The sequence below is a fragment of the Diorhabda carinulata genome, chromosome 8 (assembly GCF_026250575.1).
Source record: "Diorhabda carinulata isolate Delta chromosome 8, icDioCari1.1, whole genome shotgun sequence".
Classification (NCBI taxonomy): Eukaryota; Metazoa; Arthropoda; class Insecta; order Coleoptera; family Chrysomelidae; genus Diorhabda; species Diorhabda carinulata.
Window position 1 is genome coordinate 24,202,884 of NC_079467.1, and position 19,155 is coordinate 24,222,038.

Genomic DNA, 19,155 nt, shown 5'->3' on the forward strand with positions numbered 1-19,155 from the left:
GTACCCTACCATAAATTATTAGATACTTTTATCAATTTTCTTCTTAGATACTTTTGTATTGATTCTCATCACCTTTTTATAAATTTTTGGTACCCACGCACGTACTTTAAATGGGAAAGTACTTTTTTCAAAAATATTTTGCTCACTACCTTAAAACAAATCGATTTATCATGTAAAATTGATCATATTGTCTTTTGTTCTGGATTGCACGATGCAGATTGTTCAATGTCTGACAATAAGACGCTGCATTGATTGTCTCATTACGAAGCCGAAACTCCACTAGCAATACTCCTTTTCTGTCCCACAAAACTGTGCACATGATTTTCCGGGCAGAAGTTGTTTGCTTAAACTTCACTTTTTTGGGTGATGATCACTCATAATGTTTTGTCCGTAAACTTCACAGATCTCATGATGAACATCGATCGGTTTTACGCCTTTAGCACTAAGAAATCGTATAACAACCCGTACTTCACAATCGGCTGAATCGCAAAACGGTACTTACTTAAAAAATATGCCTCGTAATAAAAAAAGTAAAATAAAACTTCATTTGTCGTGGAAGCGTTCGAGCCAGTCCGGTACTGCTGTTTGTTTACATTATCCAAATATAGTCACTTGACTAAACAAACAACAGGGCCGTACTGGCTTCTCACTTCATAATAATTTGTGAAACCGGTGTAACTGTTTTTTTCTCGGCATCAATGGGGGGTTCAACGGACAGTGCAAATTTCTCCAGGCGGCTGAAAGTAAACTAGTCTACCTTTAGTACTATCTACTGTGAGTCCCAGATACCTTGATGGGTTTGAGATTAAGTTTTTTCTTTCTAGTGAAGGGAATTAGGTTGACGAAAAGCGAACGAATAAACAAGCGCTTTTATTTAATAAATGCGGTCATCTTTTCTTATACTCATGTTCATTCAGATTAATAGTAGCTATATATCGAATTCTAAAACATGACAGAAAAACGGTTTTTGTTTTGCTTTCGCTCTCCTAGAAATGACCATTGTTTCGTCTGTAATCTTGGATAAATAATGTCTCCAAGACAAAATTAACATTCAATGGGATAAAACAGTTTCAAAGTGAAAAAATGAACAATCAAAATTGATGTATCTATCAAATTTATGTCAAATTTTTTCAAACGACAGAAGAGAGTAAATAATAATTATATAATCTGCGTAGCAAAATTTATTCTACCTTCAAACTGCCGTCTCATGAACTTGGCTTTATCTTAGACGATATTGACAGATTAACCCCCATACTATAACGTATAAACTGAAGCAGAGTGCATCTGATACATAGTATTCCATTCTGAGATTTATACTGATATAATTGTGACTTGTAACATTCCGATTCATCGAAGATATACGGCACGTCATTGTAGAACATCAAGGGCAATTTATACTAATAGGATTTGTTCACATCAGTTTCAAGCCCTTAAGGGTTGAGGAAAATTACTCGATCCGTCTATCCTCACATATCGCTAATTGGGTAGTTCGGAAAACCTTGAAGGATTCGACTATTTTAAACGGAAAAAAGTAACTTTACAGAAAGAGAGAGGATTATGTAAAAACTTGGGTTTTCTCTACGGGTTATTAGTTGTATGTGTGCTAGGACGTGTAATGCATTTTTTACGTGTTTAGAGCTAAAAACTATTATACAGGATGTCTCTTAAATATAAACAGATAAATTTTATTGTGACGTATGTTGAAAGAGTGACTAACAATTATTTCTTATATACACGGTGTTTCAAAGAAAACATCTCCTTCGGTAACTCCGAAAATCGAAGAGATTGTTCAAAAACTATGAAAAATTGTAGGTTTCTACGAGGTTTGTTTGGAAATTCGTAACTCTCACAAAAAAATTCCCGACTTTTCCATAAATTTTCGTTATTTTTAATAATACATGTGACAGAATATTGTATTGAATTTGAAAATCGAATCACGATTGTTTCCGAGATTAGTCGGATACCCAGAATCCATCTTCAGTATCACTTGAATGCTTGATGCATTCAAGGGTTCTCGAGAAGGAATTTCATATAATCCTACCTAGAATTTAATTAATTCATTGGACAAAGCTTCAATGTGATTGGGATTCTATAATGTCCTTCGAAAGGTATGCAACAAATGATATTCTGTTACTTTTATTCTAAAAATAATAACACGAGGAACTTTGATGGCGTTATTCATATCTGGAAATCGAGTGATCGAATGAATCTTTTATTAGTGGTGATTAGAATTTTCCGAGAAAATACTTCGTGATGTGTTATAGTGTAAATTAAAAATATGGAGAAGGTTGCCATTAACAATGTGCAGCTTTCTAAGCACTTTTTCAATGAGAATGTCATTATCTAGACATTCCTCCATTAGAATTCTTGCTTTCATATACTTTTTCGTTATCTGAAATTACTTTTTCAACACTTTTATCACTTTTCCAATTGACTATTTACTTCCTAAATACTGTTTTATTGACCTTCACGACTTGTTCAATGAAAAATATCATTATCTAGAAATGTTTCTATTGGAGTTCTTTCTTTTATATACTTTTCCGTTGTCTTACATCACTTTTCAAACATTTCTATCACATTTAAAAGAAATTTTTTTCTTTCTACACATTTCTTTATTCACCACGTACTTACTAGATACTGGTTTATTGATTTTAATCACTTTCCAATTAAAATTTCACTCATATACACTTTTTTCATTGGAATATTTGCTTCCCTTTTCCCTTTACATGAAAAAGTATCTTTTCAATGAATGACAATATCTATTTCTAAACATTTTTCTATGCACATATATCGATTTTTTAATTAGTATATTGGGACCTAGATACTTTTCCAGTGAAATCTCAAGATTCTGGTCAGTTTTTGAATGTAATATTCTCTTTTTAAACATCTTTTCATTAGAATACTCCATTTTTCTTTCACATTTATCATTTTTTTGATTAGATTCTTTATTTCTAGATACTTGTTCAGTGGAATCTCAGCTTTAAAAACACTTTTTCAATTGAATTTTTGATTTCTATGAACTTTTTCATTCATACAAATCCATTTTTCAATTAAATAATCGATTCCAAGACACTTTTTTAGTGAAATATATACTTTTTAAGCATCATCTGAGATAAACACTTTTCCTTCCACATTCATCATTTTTTAAATCATATCTTTGTACTTATCTCTTTATCAGTGGAACCTCAAATTTAAAAACAATTTTTAATGAAATTTTTGATTCCCAGATACTTTTTCATAAATTTAAGACTAGACTAGACACTTTTTTAGTGAAATATTCGCTTCCCAGCACTTTTTTAATGAAATCTCGACTTTCAAAAAACTCATTTCCGTATCTCCAATTTCCTCGCGTTTCATCAAAAGTTCCTTTTCTCTCATTTAGCATTTCTTGAACGTATTACTACAATCTGTTGTCATTTGTCATGATTCAAGGCAAGTTTTTGAAGATTATTTTCTGATTTCTTGTAGCACTAATACCAAATCAATAAAGACTCTTTAAATTGGTATTTAATAAGGAAATATTTATTATTCACTCATTCCAGATAGAAACGAGTAAAAAGATAGTGTAAAATTCATTTTTACAAACCAATTTCAATCTTAATTAAAAATTTTCTGACCCACCTTTTCGCCCAAATTCGACTAAATCAGTTCGATCCCTTGAAATTAAGTTAAATATTAAATTACTTCAAAAACTTTGTTTTCTTTTTCGAAATTTACGATCAAATCGAAAGTAATCTTATCGAACATCTGGAACTCTTTGTGTTATATTAAAATTACTGACAAAAACTTTTTCTAAAGTAAAAAAACAGATTTTCTTTTTTAAGACCTTTAATAATTTCTAAATTCGCTTGTGGAAGTTTTCTGTTCCAGAAGCTTCATGAGAAACTTATCAAATTAGTTCAAAATATCGGCCGATATAAAAAGCAGTTTTAATTTCGGATGGAATCACCAAAAATGCATACAGTATGGACAAACAAATTTATGACAACAAAAGCCGGAGTACGATTTTGAAAAACAACATCGTATACAGTACAAATAATTTTTATATAAAATCAATTTAAAATAAAATAGAGACCGAAACAGGTCCAAACGTCAATTGATTTATATTGAGTTGAACACGAAAAACGTATAAAAAGGTTTAAGAAGTAAAAATAAAAAGTATTCGGAGGTACAACATTTTGAAAAATATAAAGAGCGAGATACATTTTAAGCACGAACTGGAGGTTTCAGAAATGGCACTGATAAAGGAAAACTTTCCTCTGCAGCGCTGAGATTATAGTGACGTATAAGAAGCTGAAAAAATGACTCGACGAACTTGAAACGTTCTGGAGAGAACTGTTGAGAATGTATTATTCCCTATTGTCTGCAGTTGTCTAATTAACAGGTTAACCGGGCTAGAACTGAAAAATACATAGAACCTAACCCAACCTAACCTAACCTAATCATACGAGAGAAATATGATATGCAAAACATCAGCAAATGTATGAAAACCCTCCCTACATTGTGCCAAACTGGCTTTGCCAAAGCCTTAGAATCAATATGATCAGGATTCTACCCTGGAACTTGTTCTAAATCAGCGTCATGAAGTATCTGGAGAAAGTGACCGTTAATTTCAAATTATTGATACAAAGCGATGTAATACGTGATTTTAATATATCATATAAAACAAGCTGAGCTTTGGGGGTCTGGATTAAACGACTGGAATTTACTTTGATAGGCAAATTTTTAAATTTTCAACATCGTGATGAGCTTTCCTAAAGCTCGCACATAAAGCTCGGTCCGATATGAAGTATTTTTTAAAAGCTATGCTATGCTAAGATGGCAGTGAAGTTATAAATCTGAAAGAGAAACTTCCCAAACTCAATGAGACAATAAAAGGACAATATTTGTAGATCTACAAATACGGTAACTGTGAAGAAAAACTGAATGATGAGAAAACACTCGTTGTCCAAAATTTTCTAAGAAACCATAAATAGAAAAATTACAAAGACATAAAGATAGAACTGATGATAAATTAATTATAATGTCATATAAAGCTTTGAGGTGTTATATGTCTTAATAAACATACATGGGATTCTCACCTGGATTTCTTACCGACAAATTTGAGTACTGTGAGTGACTAACAAGGCAAGAGGTTCCATCAGGACATGTATTTAATGGAGAAGTGCTTTCAAAGGAAATGGAGTATAGGAATTATAGAAGATTATAGTTAGAAATTTGAGAAAGACTTTCCAGAAGCCAAATACTCACGAAAATCCTATTAGTATTTATTCTATATCAAGCAATTTAGCTTATTTTACGAAAAATATATTTTTCATCTACATATTATTGTTTGGTGGTCCCAGTACATTCAAAATTCGGAATTTTTCCATGTGACAACACAAGTTGAAATTTGTTTGCACAATTCAATATTTATATAAAAAACATTCTATATCAGTAATTACTTTGGCAAACCCGCAAAGGCCATTAGAGAGCTTCTCTACAAATCAAAATTGATTATCCTGACCCTTGGATCCTATCGGTGACATTCAAATAGGGTAAATTATGAAATCCTCTGAGATAATGTGGCTTTATGGATTCTATATGGGCAATGTGTTGCTGGAGAACATGACATAAAGGTAAATCCTCATTAAGCATTAAAGGATTTTGGAAACCAAAATAATTATATATGAGACTTTTTTTTCTAAAAATAATTGTACCTCAATTTGATAAACTTAACTGGAAAGATTATTTATTTTGTGAGATTCTTCTTTTTTTGTGTGATTAGTGTTAATTTCAAATTTCTTTCCGAAAATCAAATTCTAGTATACAGAGTAAGCCAGTGAAATAAGTTTTTGCCCTTTTATAACCGTTTTAGCGAGAAAATCGCGCAGGAGAGAGGTCAGTGTTGCTTCCACGTCTTTTCTTGCTCCTTAAAAAGATAGCAATTCCCATTTATACAATATAAATCCATATCCAAATATGAGTTTTATTAAATGGTGGGCTAAAACCCTCAAAGTAATCAACGACTATTTATAAAAATCAAAAACCACGGAATAGAGAAAGCAAAAATAACATAACGCAATTAAACGAGTGAATATGGACGATTCAAAGTTGCCAGATGCTTACGCAATACTCCGAACGTCAGATTTTAGTGCTGAACTTAAAGCTGCACTCCTTTAAGACACAGCTCGAGAATTAATAGAATGAATTGTTTTCTAATTGATTTCTGATTCAAGAAACTTTTTTTAAATAAATATGCATTTTTTTAACGTATTTGTGATTTTTTGATCAATTTTCTGAATATTAAGAGGTCTGTCCTACGTGAAAAGCATCGCAATTATTACAAAGATCATCATATTTAATATTACTTCTTCTTTTAGTATTTAAGATCTATTTTCTTTGTTAATTGGATTTAATATTCGTTTAAGTTTCTGTTGAATATATTATTTATCATTTTTAGAAAAAAAATATTCATCTTGATGCAATTTTTGCTTATCCAATCACATCTATCAGCAACTAATAATGATTTTTTCATAGCTGAAATGACATAAACCGAAGCTATAACATGACGACCAAATTAATTTTGTCCACAAAAACCTAACCTAACTTTATAGTAATAATTATTGTGGGAATCCCTATAACACAACCATCAACTTTATATCATTCAAAAATTCCCACACTTTTAGTTTTTTTCTTTGAAATCTAACGTATTTATTGTGATATAAAATATATTTAAAATAATTAGATAGTAGGGTAAAAGCTTTACGAATAATTAATACAGGTTTATGTAATTTTCTTACCCCAAATATTTTAGTAAGTATAACATTATAAATTTTCAATTAAATTGCATTGTTCTGATTATTATGATTTTGTTTTCAATACAAATTCGTTCTATTTAATTAATACACTTTCGTTGATGCTCTAGAAAGCTATCAAATTACGTAGAAATTTCTCTACTATTTTGATTCAAAAACAAAACGCACCCTTCCTATTTCCGTCGAGGAATCAATCACCTTTTAATCGATAAGTTTCCACCCCTTCAATACATCGTTATAATTTTCTTTGATGGGGATGACGTCTCATTATATGTATAAATAAAAAACCTTGCGGTTTCCTTTGACATGCCCATGCTGTGAATGAAAAAAATTCACTTACTTTAGTAATGATTATGGGGATGAAGATGAATCAAAAATTATTCTAATCAGCAGGTTCAAAGAAAACTGAAAGAGCTGTGGATTGGATCGGAATCGTATCAAAAATAAATTATGAGAACAACAAATTTTAATTGTATCATCGGAGTTTTTGTATGATCTAGAGTTTCATAGTCAATTTGAATACGTGTACCGATAGCTCCATGCCTTTCTAATTATGTTACAATGTCTAAAAACTCATTTAGAGTACTGCATCTATTCACGCAAAACTATCTACTCTATCATCAGACTCTTCAGTAGCGTCCTCAAATGGATTTAATCTATGAAGAAACTCCTTTTCTCCAATGTCCCCTTAAGAAACCTAAGTGATCGTTAGCACCCCTATACAATCTAGTCGTAACTGTTTCCCATTTCTGTTTGTTTCAACATCTCGAAACTCAAAACGCAAGAATTTCGCGACAATAGTTTGAATTAAAAGATACTGTAAACTCCGGCATTGAAGAACATTCCAGAGAAAGTCTACCACATTGTATTTAGAATAGAAATTGAATCTATTGACTAATTTATAAATTTTCAGTTACTCATATTACTCCGAGTACATATCCTGTATATATATATATATATATATATATATATATATATATATATATATTTTAGTCTCCATTTGTTTTTACATGTAATATCATACGAGCACCCTGAGGGTTCGTTTGTTGTCTTTCTTCCGACTAAACATCACAAAATCCAGATACAAATTTCATTCCCTTTTGTATGATTCGACCGTCAACGGCGCGTTTGCATCTGACAGGGGCTTTAGTTGTTAAACTTGTTGTTATATGGGTAGAAAAGACCAATTTAAATCGGCCAACAAAATTACTTCCTCAAAAAAGTTGATCGAGTAAATAATCACCCATTCAAAATAGGAGTATACTATAGAAAGTATGTTCTTACCTAAACAAACAAAAAATATATTCGAGGAAATAAGTAACAAATCATTCTGCCGCTTTCAACGGCATTATTAGATAACTACTTCGTTAAACTGAGGTTGTAGCACTGAACTTTGCATTTTTTAAGTCTACTGCAAACTGATAAGGTTTTTATTGAAGGCTATGGATTCTGTTCGGCACTGTTTTAACCACTTCAGCACACATTCCTCTACGTTTCCGATCTATTTCAACTTGAATCTTCAACAGTAATGACGAGCATGCGAGTGTTTACATTACTTACTTACAGACGTGCCTTGGTAGCTAATTCCACAGGCTTGCAATTCTCCAAACAAATAAAGTTCCTGGTCAACTCTGGATCGCTTATAAGTGGAACTGCTCTCTTCTGTATTGAGTCGAGCATCTTGGGAATCGAGCTTCAAATGTGCGAGCATATTTTAAAGATGGACGAACGTAGAGGATTAGAAGGTGTTGAGGAGTATAAAACTTTTTAGTCTTAAAGAGGGCTTCAAGTTTATGCGAAGTTGCCTTTGCTAAATCGGTCACGTGACTATACCAGGACATATCACTCTCAACCTAAACACTCAAAAAGTGAATTTGCGGATTTATGTCCAGATAAAACCAAATCCTGAGCTGCAATATGAACCTTCTTTGTAAAAACAGCATCCTGGTTTTTTGCTGCATTGAACTCAATCAAATTGCTTCGATCCCGCTCCAGAATGTTCTCAAGATCGGTATTGATGATGGTGATCTGTTGAGAAAGAGAGTAGGTGAAAATATGCATCCACGGGTAACCAAAAGTGACCTCAAAACTTTCTGAAATGTGTCCGTCTGCAGCGCGACCTGAATGGATCGGTATTTGAGAAACAAACAACAAATCGTACGATCTTAATTCATTTAGAAGGTTCCCGATAAATCGGTTTTACGGTTAGAATCCTTTTCATAAGAAAACAAACCATCCTTTTACGAATCTATTCATTTCAGGCTCTTTTTCTTCAACTTAACTTTTTTTAATTAATACTAGAAAACTTGGTATTTAATTTCACGTACAGTGATTTAAAAGAAACTATGGCGAATATGGCGTACACCATTTAAATGTGATCTGTCTGGAACAGTTTCCAGCGGTTGAAATTAGGGAAAGGGTGTGCTGAACAGAAAAGAGAAACTTGATATAAAATACAATTACGCCACTCAATTCTGACGTTAAAACTAAAACAATTCCTGAGAGACGGAAGTTTTAACACCGTAAATTGAATGGATTTAATATTGAACATATATATATATATATATATATATATATATATATATATATATATATATATATATATATATATATTCCATTTCGTATTTTAATTGAAACAAACTAACGGCGGTTTATCATTTTGTGAAAAGATATGACGTGTTGATAAACTTGTTTTTTAAAACGACTTTTTTGTATTAAAAAAAAACTGCGCATATTCAGAATGTCTGTTAAGATTGTTGGCTACATCTCCGATATTAAATGAAGAATTATCATCCCCTGATGTCTCTTCCGCCTCGTTGAATCCTAAACCCTTAACATTATAATGAACTCTTCATCGTCGAAACGCGCTGTAGAAATAGAATTATTTGTAATCCCCGGCAATGCAGAATGCATTTTGTAGTGTTTATGGGGCGGAGGACTCGTTTTATATTTTTATTTTTAAATGGACCATGTGGATAGAGCTCATGCGAAAAAAACAGAGATGGACGCTGATTCAATACAATATGTGAAGAGGAGTTGATAGGGCGTTTTTTTGAGAGTGGTTTAACTATATAAAGAGATTCTAGATTGCCTGGAATCGAACGGTATAGACCTTAAACCCTAAATAATAATTTATGTCTGCGGAGAAGGTGTTATGTACCTTGTTTTTGAGCATGAGAGGAATAATTGCGGTTGATTTTCTCACTGAACAACAAACCGTAAACGTGCAGTATTGTATTAACCTCTTAAAAAACATGTAGAAAACCTGTCTACAGATCAAAACGATACGATATTCCAATCTACAGTGCGATATTCCTACAAGACAACGCCAGTCAGCATACAGCTTGGCTTACGATGAAAATTTTAATCAAGTTGGGTTAGGAAATATTAGAACACCCTCCTTATAGTCCTGATTTGTCGCCATGTCATTAAAAGGTCCATTGAAAGAGGCACTTGGCAGACTGCGATTCGAAAGCGTTGCGGAGACAGAATGGTTGGTGCGTGAATGATTACGTGACAAGCCGATAGGTTTTTACGTAAAAGACATCCGAGTGGGGTGATAACTCAATAAGAAAATTTTTTCTAGAATATTAATTAATAAATAAATAAATTCATACCGCTTTCAAAAGTTCACATTCCATAGAGCTTTCTAATATTATTCAATCGATTTCATGAATAATTTTAACATTGCTAAAAAATTAAACTCCTGGAAAACATTCTTGACGTATCTGATATACCAAACTTTTCTTTAAGATTAAAAAGTAATTTTTTTTCGAAATAGACATATCCGACGTGTCATTACCAAATCCGTTGGGAAACAAAAACCTCGCTTCAAAATTATTTCGTGCTAAATTAAAAATTGTCGATGGAAAAAATTTCGAGAGTGTTATCATTCCCATCGCAACCCCTGTTAAGTGGCAATGCTTGTTTGAAAACGATGTACATCATCCGAGAAGGGGCATAAAACATTTTCTTATTTTCTAATAAGACGCCAATTCATTTTAATTAAAAAATAACTACAAAATTATAATGTGTACTACAAACGTTATCAGAATTTGAGTTATTAAATTCATACAGATAGAAAACTTGATTGTTGCGATCATAGAGAAGAATAGGAAACACTCGAAAAAAAGGAGTAGAATACACACTAAAGATAACTTCCAATGGAGAACCAAGAAGAAAGCAAATATATCGAAAACTGGAGTCCATTAGTTCTAGAAAACATCCTTGTTAATGGCAGAATCTATTAAGCTCTTTAACAACATATTAATAACCAAAAAAATCACCTCTAGAATGGAAGGTATCATCAATATATACCACTCCTTTATCCTTACATCGTTCCATATGGATCTTCCTTTTCTTCGAAACAGTACAGTAAATCTTTTTCTACCACCTCACTCAGGACTCCCTTTTTTTTCATAGCTTCAACACACTTAAATCTTGTTCCTTTTAAAGTGGATTTAACCTTAAGATAGAGATAGAAATCGCTCGGTACAAGATCCGGCGAATAACGTGGGCGGTTTAACACTGGGGTGTTGTACCTCTTGACGGACTAAGTGGAATAAGCTAGCGCGATAAAAAACCCATGACTTTTCCTTACATTTCAGAGTTCAAATAGAACATGAAGATAATAATGTTGTTCAATAGTTTCACCTTCAGGTTCTTAATGAAGGTATATAATTGGATATAGGATCTTTGTATACTTTTCTCGATTCATTTTCAAAGTAATATTCCATTTTATTAACTTTTGGTAAAAAATGAACACGTGAATCAATTTTTCATAAATTCCAACCCTGTAACGTCGTATTTACATTTAATGTCCCCAAAACTTTTCACATTTACCTTCACCTTTGTTATAATACAAACTGACCGAACGAACAAAAAAAAATATGCATCAAACTTTATGATTGATAAGGATGTTTAAGCTGAAGTTTCCAATGGGGAAATTCGAAATTCTCCAAATATGTAATCAAATCACTCTAATATTCCCGGATGAACAAAAAAGTTCTGTAGCAATGCAGGGTAGTATTCACAACTAATAATGTAGGTTTTTTATACAAAAAAAAGCAATGAAAAAATGTTGGAATTTCTGGAACCGTTGGAGATATTCATACTGAACACACTGTTTAAATATTCTATTTAAAAAAAATTCCCTTACATACGCCACTGACTGTGACTTTAGAAATTTCCGACGATAAAACGATTTATTACTATTCCACATATCGTACGATTCACCGTTTTAATTGGTTAAACACAAAATATTTTTCGTTTTGACGCATATCAATCAATGTATATTATAAAACATGGTGTTTCCTTCCCTCTCTTTGCATTTATTAACGGAATTAGTTTTTAATCATAACAATACAATCTAAATCTAAATACTAAAATGTACGATATAGGTAGTTGTAAAAGTTATCAAATAGTTCTCAACCGATTATATTTGAGCTATCCCCCGTATAAGAAACGTGGAGATTATTTAGTTAACTGATTATTGAAAATTATTCAATTACGTATCTTATTTTGTATAACTGTAAATATATTCCACGTGTTAAAATTACAAATCAAATTCTGATCCAATTCATATACCAGCGTTAGCTAAACTGTGGGTCGCTGGGTCGTTTGAAATAAATGTATAAAACTGTCAAAGTTGAAGTGACATTTTAACTTAATGCTTTCTGAGTGATCTGATAAGCCAATTAACTTTTACACTTTAACGCCACTAGTCAAATAATAATAATAAAAACCTTACTTTGACATATTCGGAAATTAATAGCTGAAACTTGGTTATGGTTTTTAGAGCGAAATTAATACTTTTTGTTTTAAAAATTGTCCCAAATAATTTATGGAAAATAGAGGAAAAATGATTATTGATAAACATTTAGATGAAGAACTAGTTGCTCATGTAAAAAAGATTAAATAAAAGATGCAAATACATATATGTAGGTTGATTGCAAATTTAATTAGTTTCATCACTTATATTCGAACCCTTAGCGTGAATATCAGGGTCAGTTGATGCCATTGTGACACATTTTATTTTCGTTATAAGCCTCGCTACATAGAATCCCAATCTAAATATATCTGGTTCTAATTATAAATCGAATCAAACATGTTTCGAACGGTACGCGTGATATTTGTTTTGCCGAATATTTTTATATTTGAAATTTTTCCGCATATTATTTTGATTCCTATCAAGATTTACGCGATTCTATTTCAATACATATTCAAAAAAAAATTACAACGAGTAATTGGAACTGGAAATTGTCGGATGCTTAAAAATAAGTGACTAACGTTACGAGAGTTAAGCAAAAATATGTGGAAACTGTCTCAGTTGAAATATTTCTAACCTTATTGTTTAAAATTGTTATGATTACCACATATGCGACAAATGGTACGAGGGTTAAGCAAAACTATGTGGAAACTATTTTGGTTGAAATATTTGTAACCTCATTGTTGAAACTGTCATGATTAGAGCAATTTTCTAGTCGGGTGGGTTTTTATTTCAGCCATATATACGGTCTACATTGATGTAATGTAGTTTTTATGTGAACATTTCTATGAAATGCCCAAATATATGCGACAAATAGTACGAGAGCTAGACAAAAATATGTAAAAACTACATGGAATATTAGTTTTTATGAAAAATTTTCAGTAAGATGGTTAAATATAACTAACACATGTTACGAGGGTTACACAAAAATATGTACAAACTATCTGTCTTGATTCCATTGAATTTTTAAAAATAAGCCATTTCAACGATACATTGTCGATTGAAGATGTTGAAAAACGTTACGAGGCCTTGAAAAAAACGACTACTTTTTCTATATAAAGTGTGTAATTGAATCAATGATCAAGTTTTTATACATTAGATCAGTTAATTACAAATAAAACACAACAACCACAATCATTGATTGACTTTAGATCAATTGACATCAGAAGAGGTTGTTTATACCAACACTCACGATTACACAGTGTGACGCGCGTTTCGATAACCAAGTTATCGTCTTCAGAGACTGAAGGTTTACCTTAACGATAATTTGGTTATCGAAACGCGCGTCACACACTGTAATCGTGAGTGTTGGTGTAGTGTAAACAGTATGTTCAGTGTGAATATCACCAACGGTTCCAGAAATTCTAACCTAATCACAAGAGGCGATGGAACAGTGAACGACTGACTGCTTAGTTAAGACTTACTACGAGAAAAAACTGTAAAAAATCCAGTTGAGTGGGTGTTTTTACAGCAGTACATCGATCTAAGATTTTGTAAATATATGTTTTTTATCTTATTTTTTTATTTATTTTCTTTATCGATTCCTCATATCTGGTAGGGTGCAATACTTTTGAAAATCATTATATAATATGCCTGAATAAATATTCAAATGATTTTGAATCTTTGTTTTTTCTGGAAATTTGGTTTATATGTACTTCCAAATCCCACAACAATGTCAAGAACACTCTGATTATAATTTTTCAAGTCCTGAATCTTAACCTAATTTATGAGATTCAAGCAACCCCTTCAAACCGCAGAAGTTGCTTGCTTGAATTTTCCCAAGAGAAGGCTCCAATTACTCGAGAGCTTTCTAAAGATACAATAGTTAATTTAATTTGAAAAAAAAACAGTAATTAATATAGTTTATGAATTTCTAATTCCTCAATAATATGACTTGACGCACATTTAATTCATTAGCATACTTTATCATTTTTTGTTAATAATTTGCTCCAAGAAATACTGATAAAATTGAATACAAAAACAGGAAAACGGTTAAAATAATTCGTGATGAAACAACATCTATTTTTAGAAATAAAAAGGAGTTGTTAGCTATTGTGAATATAAACCAAAATTTACTTTTCTAATGTGTTAAATTCTCCTCAATTACCTGTAGTAAGAACTGAAGAAGCTGCTACAAAAACCAAAGAAGCAAATAGAATCATCGTTAACAAGTTCTTCATTTCAGTCATCTATAAAGAATAATTTTTGTTGTCGAACTTATTTTTTTTTCAAACAAACACAGTTTCTTTTGTACCACGTGTTTTTAAAAACATTCACATTATTTGTATGAGTATATTTACAAAAAAAAAACTGAAATTAGGTTAGTTTTTCTTCAAAACCGGTAGAAATCTATTTTAAAATCACTCGATGTACCAAAAATCTGGGTTATTATTAGAAATTCGCAAAGTCGATTTTTGTCAATTAATTGTATATATACACAAATTTTTAATATATAATCGCGTTTTCGTGGAAACTTTTAGAGCAAAAATTTTTGTTCAATATATTCAAAGATATATCGCGTAAAAGTTTCGTCGTTTAGTATAGAGAAGCGTCGAGACGACGACGTACGGCGTCTGGCGTCAACGTCGTTTGAAGACTGAACGGACCAGAACGGTCGTTTGAACTCTCCCACATAAAATGAATCAGGAACTAACCTGCACAATTTACACATGCGCTCAAAATTAACAGGTGCCCGGTACAGTTTTCTCCCTCTACGTGGTTTTATTGTGGAAAAATAATCGGAAATCGTGGAAATGGGTATTTAACAAAAATACTGTTCGTGATTATTACTAAAAGTTGTCTAATTTCACTTTGTGAGATGCGCAAACATAAAACGGATGTACACTACGACGAGAAATTTTACCAAGACCAATATGTCCAGTTCAAAACTTTCGAAAGCTGAGACCTTTTAGACCAACCTTCCACTTAAAACACAAAGGTTTTGTATAAAATGAAGATTCTTGCGAAAGTTGCTACTTAAGTTTTGAGATATGACAACACTGATGTGAATATGTCAAATCTGCCATCATGACATTTGACGTACTCGAAACCTGTTCTCATACGAGTGCTGTTTGAGTTGTTTGCAGATACTTGAAACACGAATCTTGGTCAAAAAATGAAATTAAATCGTGAACATTTTCGTGCGATGATTTTCTACGATGCTTCGACAATTGGTTCAAATACATGCAAAAGTGTATTGATCTTAATGGAGAATATTTTGGAAAACAATGTCTGTCTCAAAACTTGAGTAGCGACCCTCGTATTTACACATTCTGATGTCTTTAACTGCGTATCATTTTTAAAATAACTAGATTGTATCATAATAAATAATAATAAAATCCTTTCGCCATTACATTCAATTATCCACTGACTACTCGCTGATAAACAAGCGTCTATTTATCCAAAAACAGATTTCTCGATCATTCGGATTCTAGAAAGTAAACAATCGAAAAGGCCATCATAGAAAATTATTCTGTGAAGACACCCACAATATAATGAAAATAAATGATAAAAAACAATTTAAAGAAAAATGTAAATGGATAAATTCTTATTTAATTAAACAGTTTTTTAAACATTGGGGTGAATACTCTTCCAATGAGTTTAATAAAACATCAAATTATTCACTGCCTTTGGTAACTAAACTATCGATTATTTATATCCAACGGCTTTCTAGATAATTCAGATTCTAGAATGCCGTAAACAGTGTCAGCCTCATTTACACGATAAAATTATTTCTGTTGTCTATGGTGCGATTCAAATTATAGAAATAAAATATGTTCTTCCTACCAATAAATATCAAAAAAATTCTTTTCGGTTTTATATACTAGGTTTGTGCCAGCACCATTAAATTGGGAAAACGGATGTAAAAAAGATATTTTATCAGGTATCCCATGGCGAGTATGAGAATTAGACATTAAATTATGGTCTATATTGTTGCAAAAGTACAACAAATATTATATAACCTCACAGAATCTATAAATATTCAAATGTCGTATCTGTATTACACCGATTTCTTGACCTTCTATTATTTTTTGAACGCTATCGTAAATTCTGATATATCGAAATAAAAAAAAAACCTTTTTTTCTTCTATTACCCTCTATAAAATATAGAAAGTACACTGTAAAAAATTATTTTTATCATCTGATTGCGGTACAAAACTGTTAATCACAATTTCCTAATAAGTAATCTAAGAGAACAGATATATCAAAATGGCGGCCGTAGGGTAAACAATCGATTTTCTCGTATATAGCGAAGTTAGTTTTTCTTGATTTTCTCTAGTGTTGAACGGATACTTTGTAGATCTGTTTCAGTGAAACTAATACAGCTGAAACAGATTTTTTTTTCAAAGTTTTTTTAGTCAGTGTGCAAGTAAGATTTCCACTGTTGCGTTTAAGTTTATCAGACATGAACAAATTGAAAGCTTAAGGTGAAGTTAACCCCTTTTCATTAGATGACCAGAGCTTTAATCAGAATTCTGTTAATTTTCCACAAGCTTACAATATATTCGCCTTTCAAACACTGCATCGTCGAAAAAAAATGAAAAAGACACGTTTTCAGAAAGAAAACTACAAAAACTTAGTGTAAAAGCGTTCGTTCACCCCTCAGCGGTCATTTTGAAATTGGCATCAGCTGACTATGACAATTCGTTAGATTAATCAATTGACAGTTAAGAAAGAAACATAGACAAATTGCCTTATGTACAAGAACTTTCCCAACAACTATCGTAAACTATTTAATTTTGGAACAAATCCGTGTTTTGAAACTACTTACAAGTTGTCACACATTATAAGAAAAGTCGCGATAGAAATAATACATTTAGGTAAAAATTAGAAAAACTGACACGTAAAAATTTATATAATTGTGTTTACCTTCATTTCTGATGCATTCAGCTAAAAATTTCATTTTGAAATAACTAATAACTGTGCTTTCTACAGTGTAGCAATCGACTTCCGTTCAGAATAACCTTTTTCAATAAAAAAACTGAAATATTTGTTTCAATTTACCTCTTTTATCAAGTTTGAATCTTCTCCAATATTATGTAGTACTAAAATTATGATACCAATCCAATTTTTATTTCATAGAAAATGTGTTACCTATGTAGAGAAAAAATTGTATGAAATATTTCAGATGAGTTCTAAGACTATACGCAAACTAAACTTACAATGTTGCCTTTTTTTCTAAAATTTCCTCATTACAGCTCAAAGATCAATACAGTCAATATCGCTCTGTAAAATATCTAATTTCGACTTTGTAACTTGTTATATAAGAAAAATAATACAATATTCTAATACAAAAACTCATAATTAAAATTGTCGTTACGATGTATTCTTTAAAAAAGTAATAATATTATTGGTACATTAAGCTTGGTAACATCGTACCAGCTTAATGTCAGTTGTCAATTATAAAATAGGTTAAAAAAATTAGAAAGTAAATAGTGTGTAAATCTTAAATTTGTCGGGCTGTTACATTTCCGTTTACTCTCAAGTTATAGTATTTCGGTAAATAGAATGGATGAAAAATATTTTCTCTAAACTAATACATAAATTATTCTCCGATTGGGAGCCATTTCTGTAATACAGAGCTTATCATGAATGATACGACACAAACTAATGGTGTTAGTGACGTTAGATAATTAATATTTTGAGAGTGCCTTTACAAAACCACAATTAATTATACATTATCCTCGCTTTTGATCACATTCTTGATTCAGTTTAGCTTTTGTTGTACCTCACCTTTCTCCTAATTATTTCATAGAATCTTATAAAAATTATCCTCATAACGCTATTATCTGGTAAACAAAAAATCTGAAGTTCTCAATATTTCTGGCAAGAATTTTCTTTCAAAATAATATTGAAACATGGGAAATTGATAGCAGAGGTTTCTTGTTCCTCAAATATATGTGGGAAGGAGATAATATTCGAGAATGTCAGAATCTAATTACCAAAAGGTCTTTACATGACATTGGAAAGCTTTTAAAGTCGACTAGTTTCAAATTTCGTCGGAAAATTAATTGTGGAATTACTATGGTATCGGATATCAGTACCATCAATGTAATTAGGTCACAGATAAAAAAATGGATAAAGAAAGTTAGATTTAGATAATACTATGTATATAAAAATTACTATTTGAAGTTAATATGAATATAATTTAAATGTTTAAGTTGTTAATAAATATAAAATATATCGAGAATTGAATTGATTGCATTGCAATATACGCCTCGCACTGTAAATGTCATGTTACATTCTACAGTCAAAACTATTTGTTATGATAAAAAAATACGAGTCCATATAAAAATTTTTTCTGAATGATTATTATTTGGGGATTTCCATCAAAACACAATAGCATTTTAATTATTTTAACAACATTTTTATTAAAAATAATCATATTGTCTAGGCAACACACATTACATTCTATAATTTCAATCTTAGAACGCTGTGAAAATTTGACAGAAATATCGATTAGTTAATTGAATGAAGAAACAAACGTATTTATTAAATTTAAACATTTTTACATTCTACTGTGAAAACGACTTGTTATGATAAGAAAATACAAGTCGATATAAATTTTTCTCCTGAATGTTTATTATTTAA

The 19,155-nt window shown here is 31.2% G+C and overlaps 1 protein-coding gene across 10 annotated transcripts in view; it reads right to left on the bottom strand.

Moving 5' to 3' along the window:
- Nucleotides 1–15,162, bottom strand: part of LOC130897195 (titin) — a 369,361-nt gene extending 354,199 nt beyond the window's left edge. For all 10 annotated transcript variants that reach the window (XR_009059671.1, XR_009059670.1, XR_009059672.1 and 7 more), the window contains exon 1: nt 14,672–15,162. Coding sequence is in view for 7 of the 10 variants with exons in the window: in XM_057805932.1 (XP_057661915.1) it covers nt 14,672–14,753 (82 nt within the window). In the remaining 3 variants the exon portion in view is untranslated. The remainder of the gene's footprint in view (nt 1–14,671) is intronic.
- Between the last annotated feature and the right edge of the window lie 3,993 nt (nt 15,163–19,155).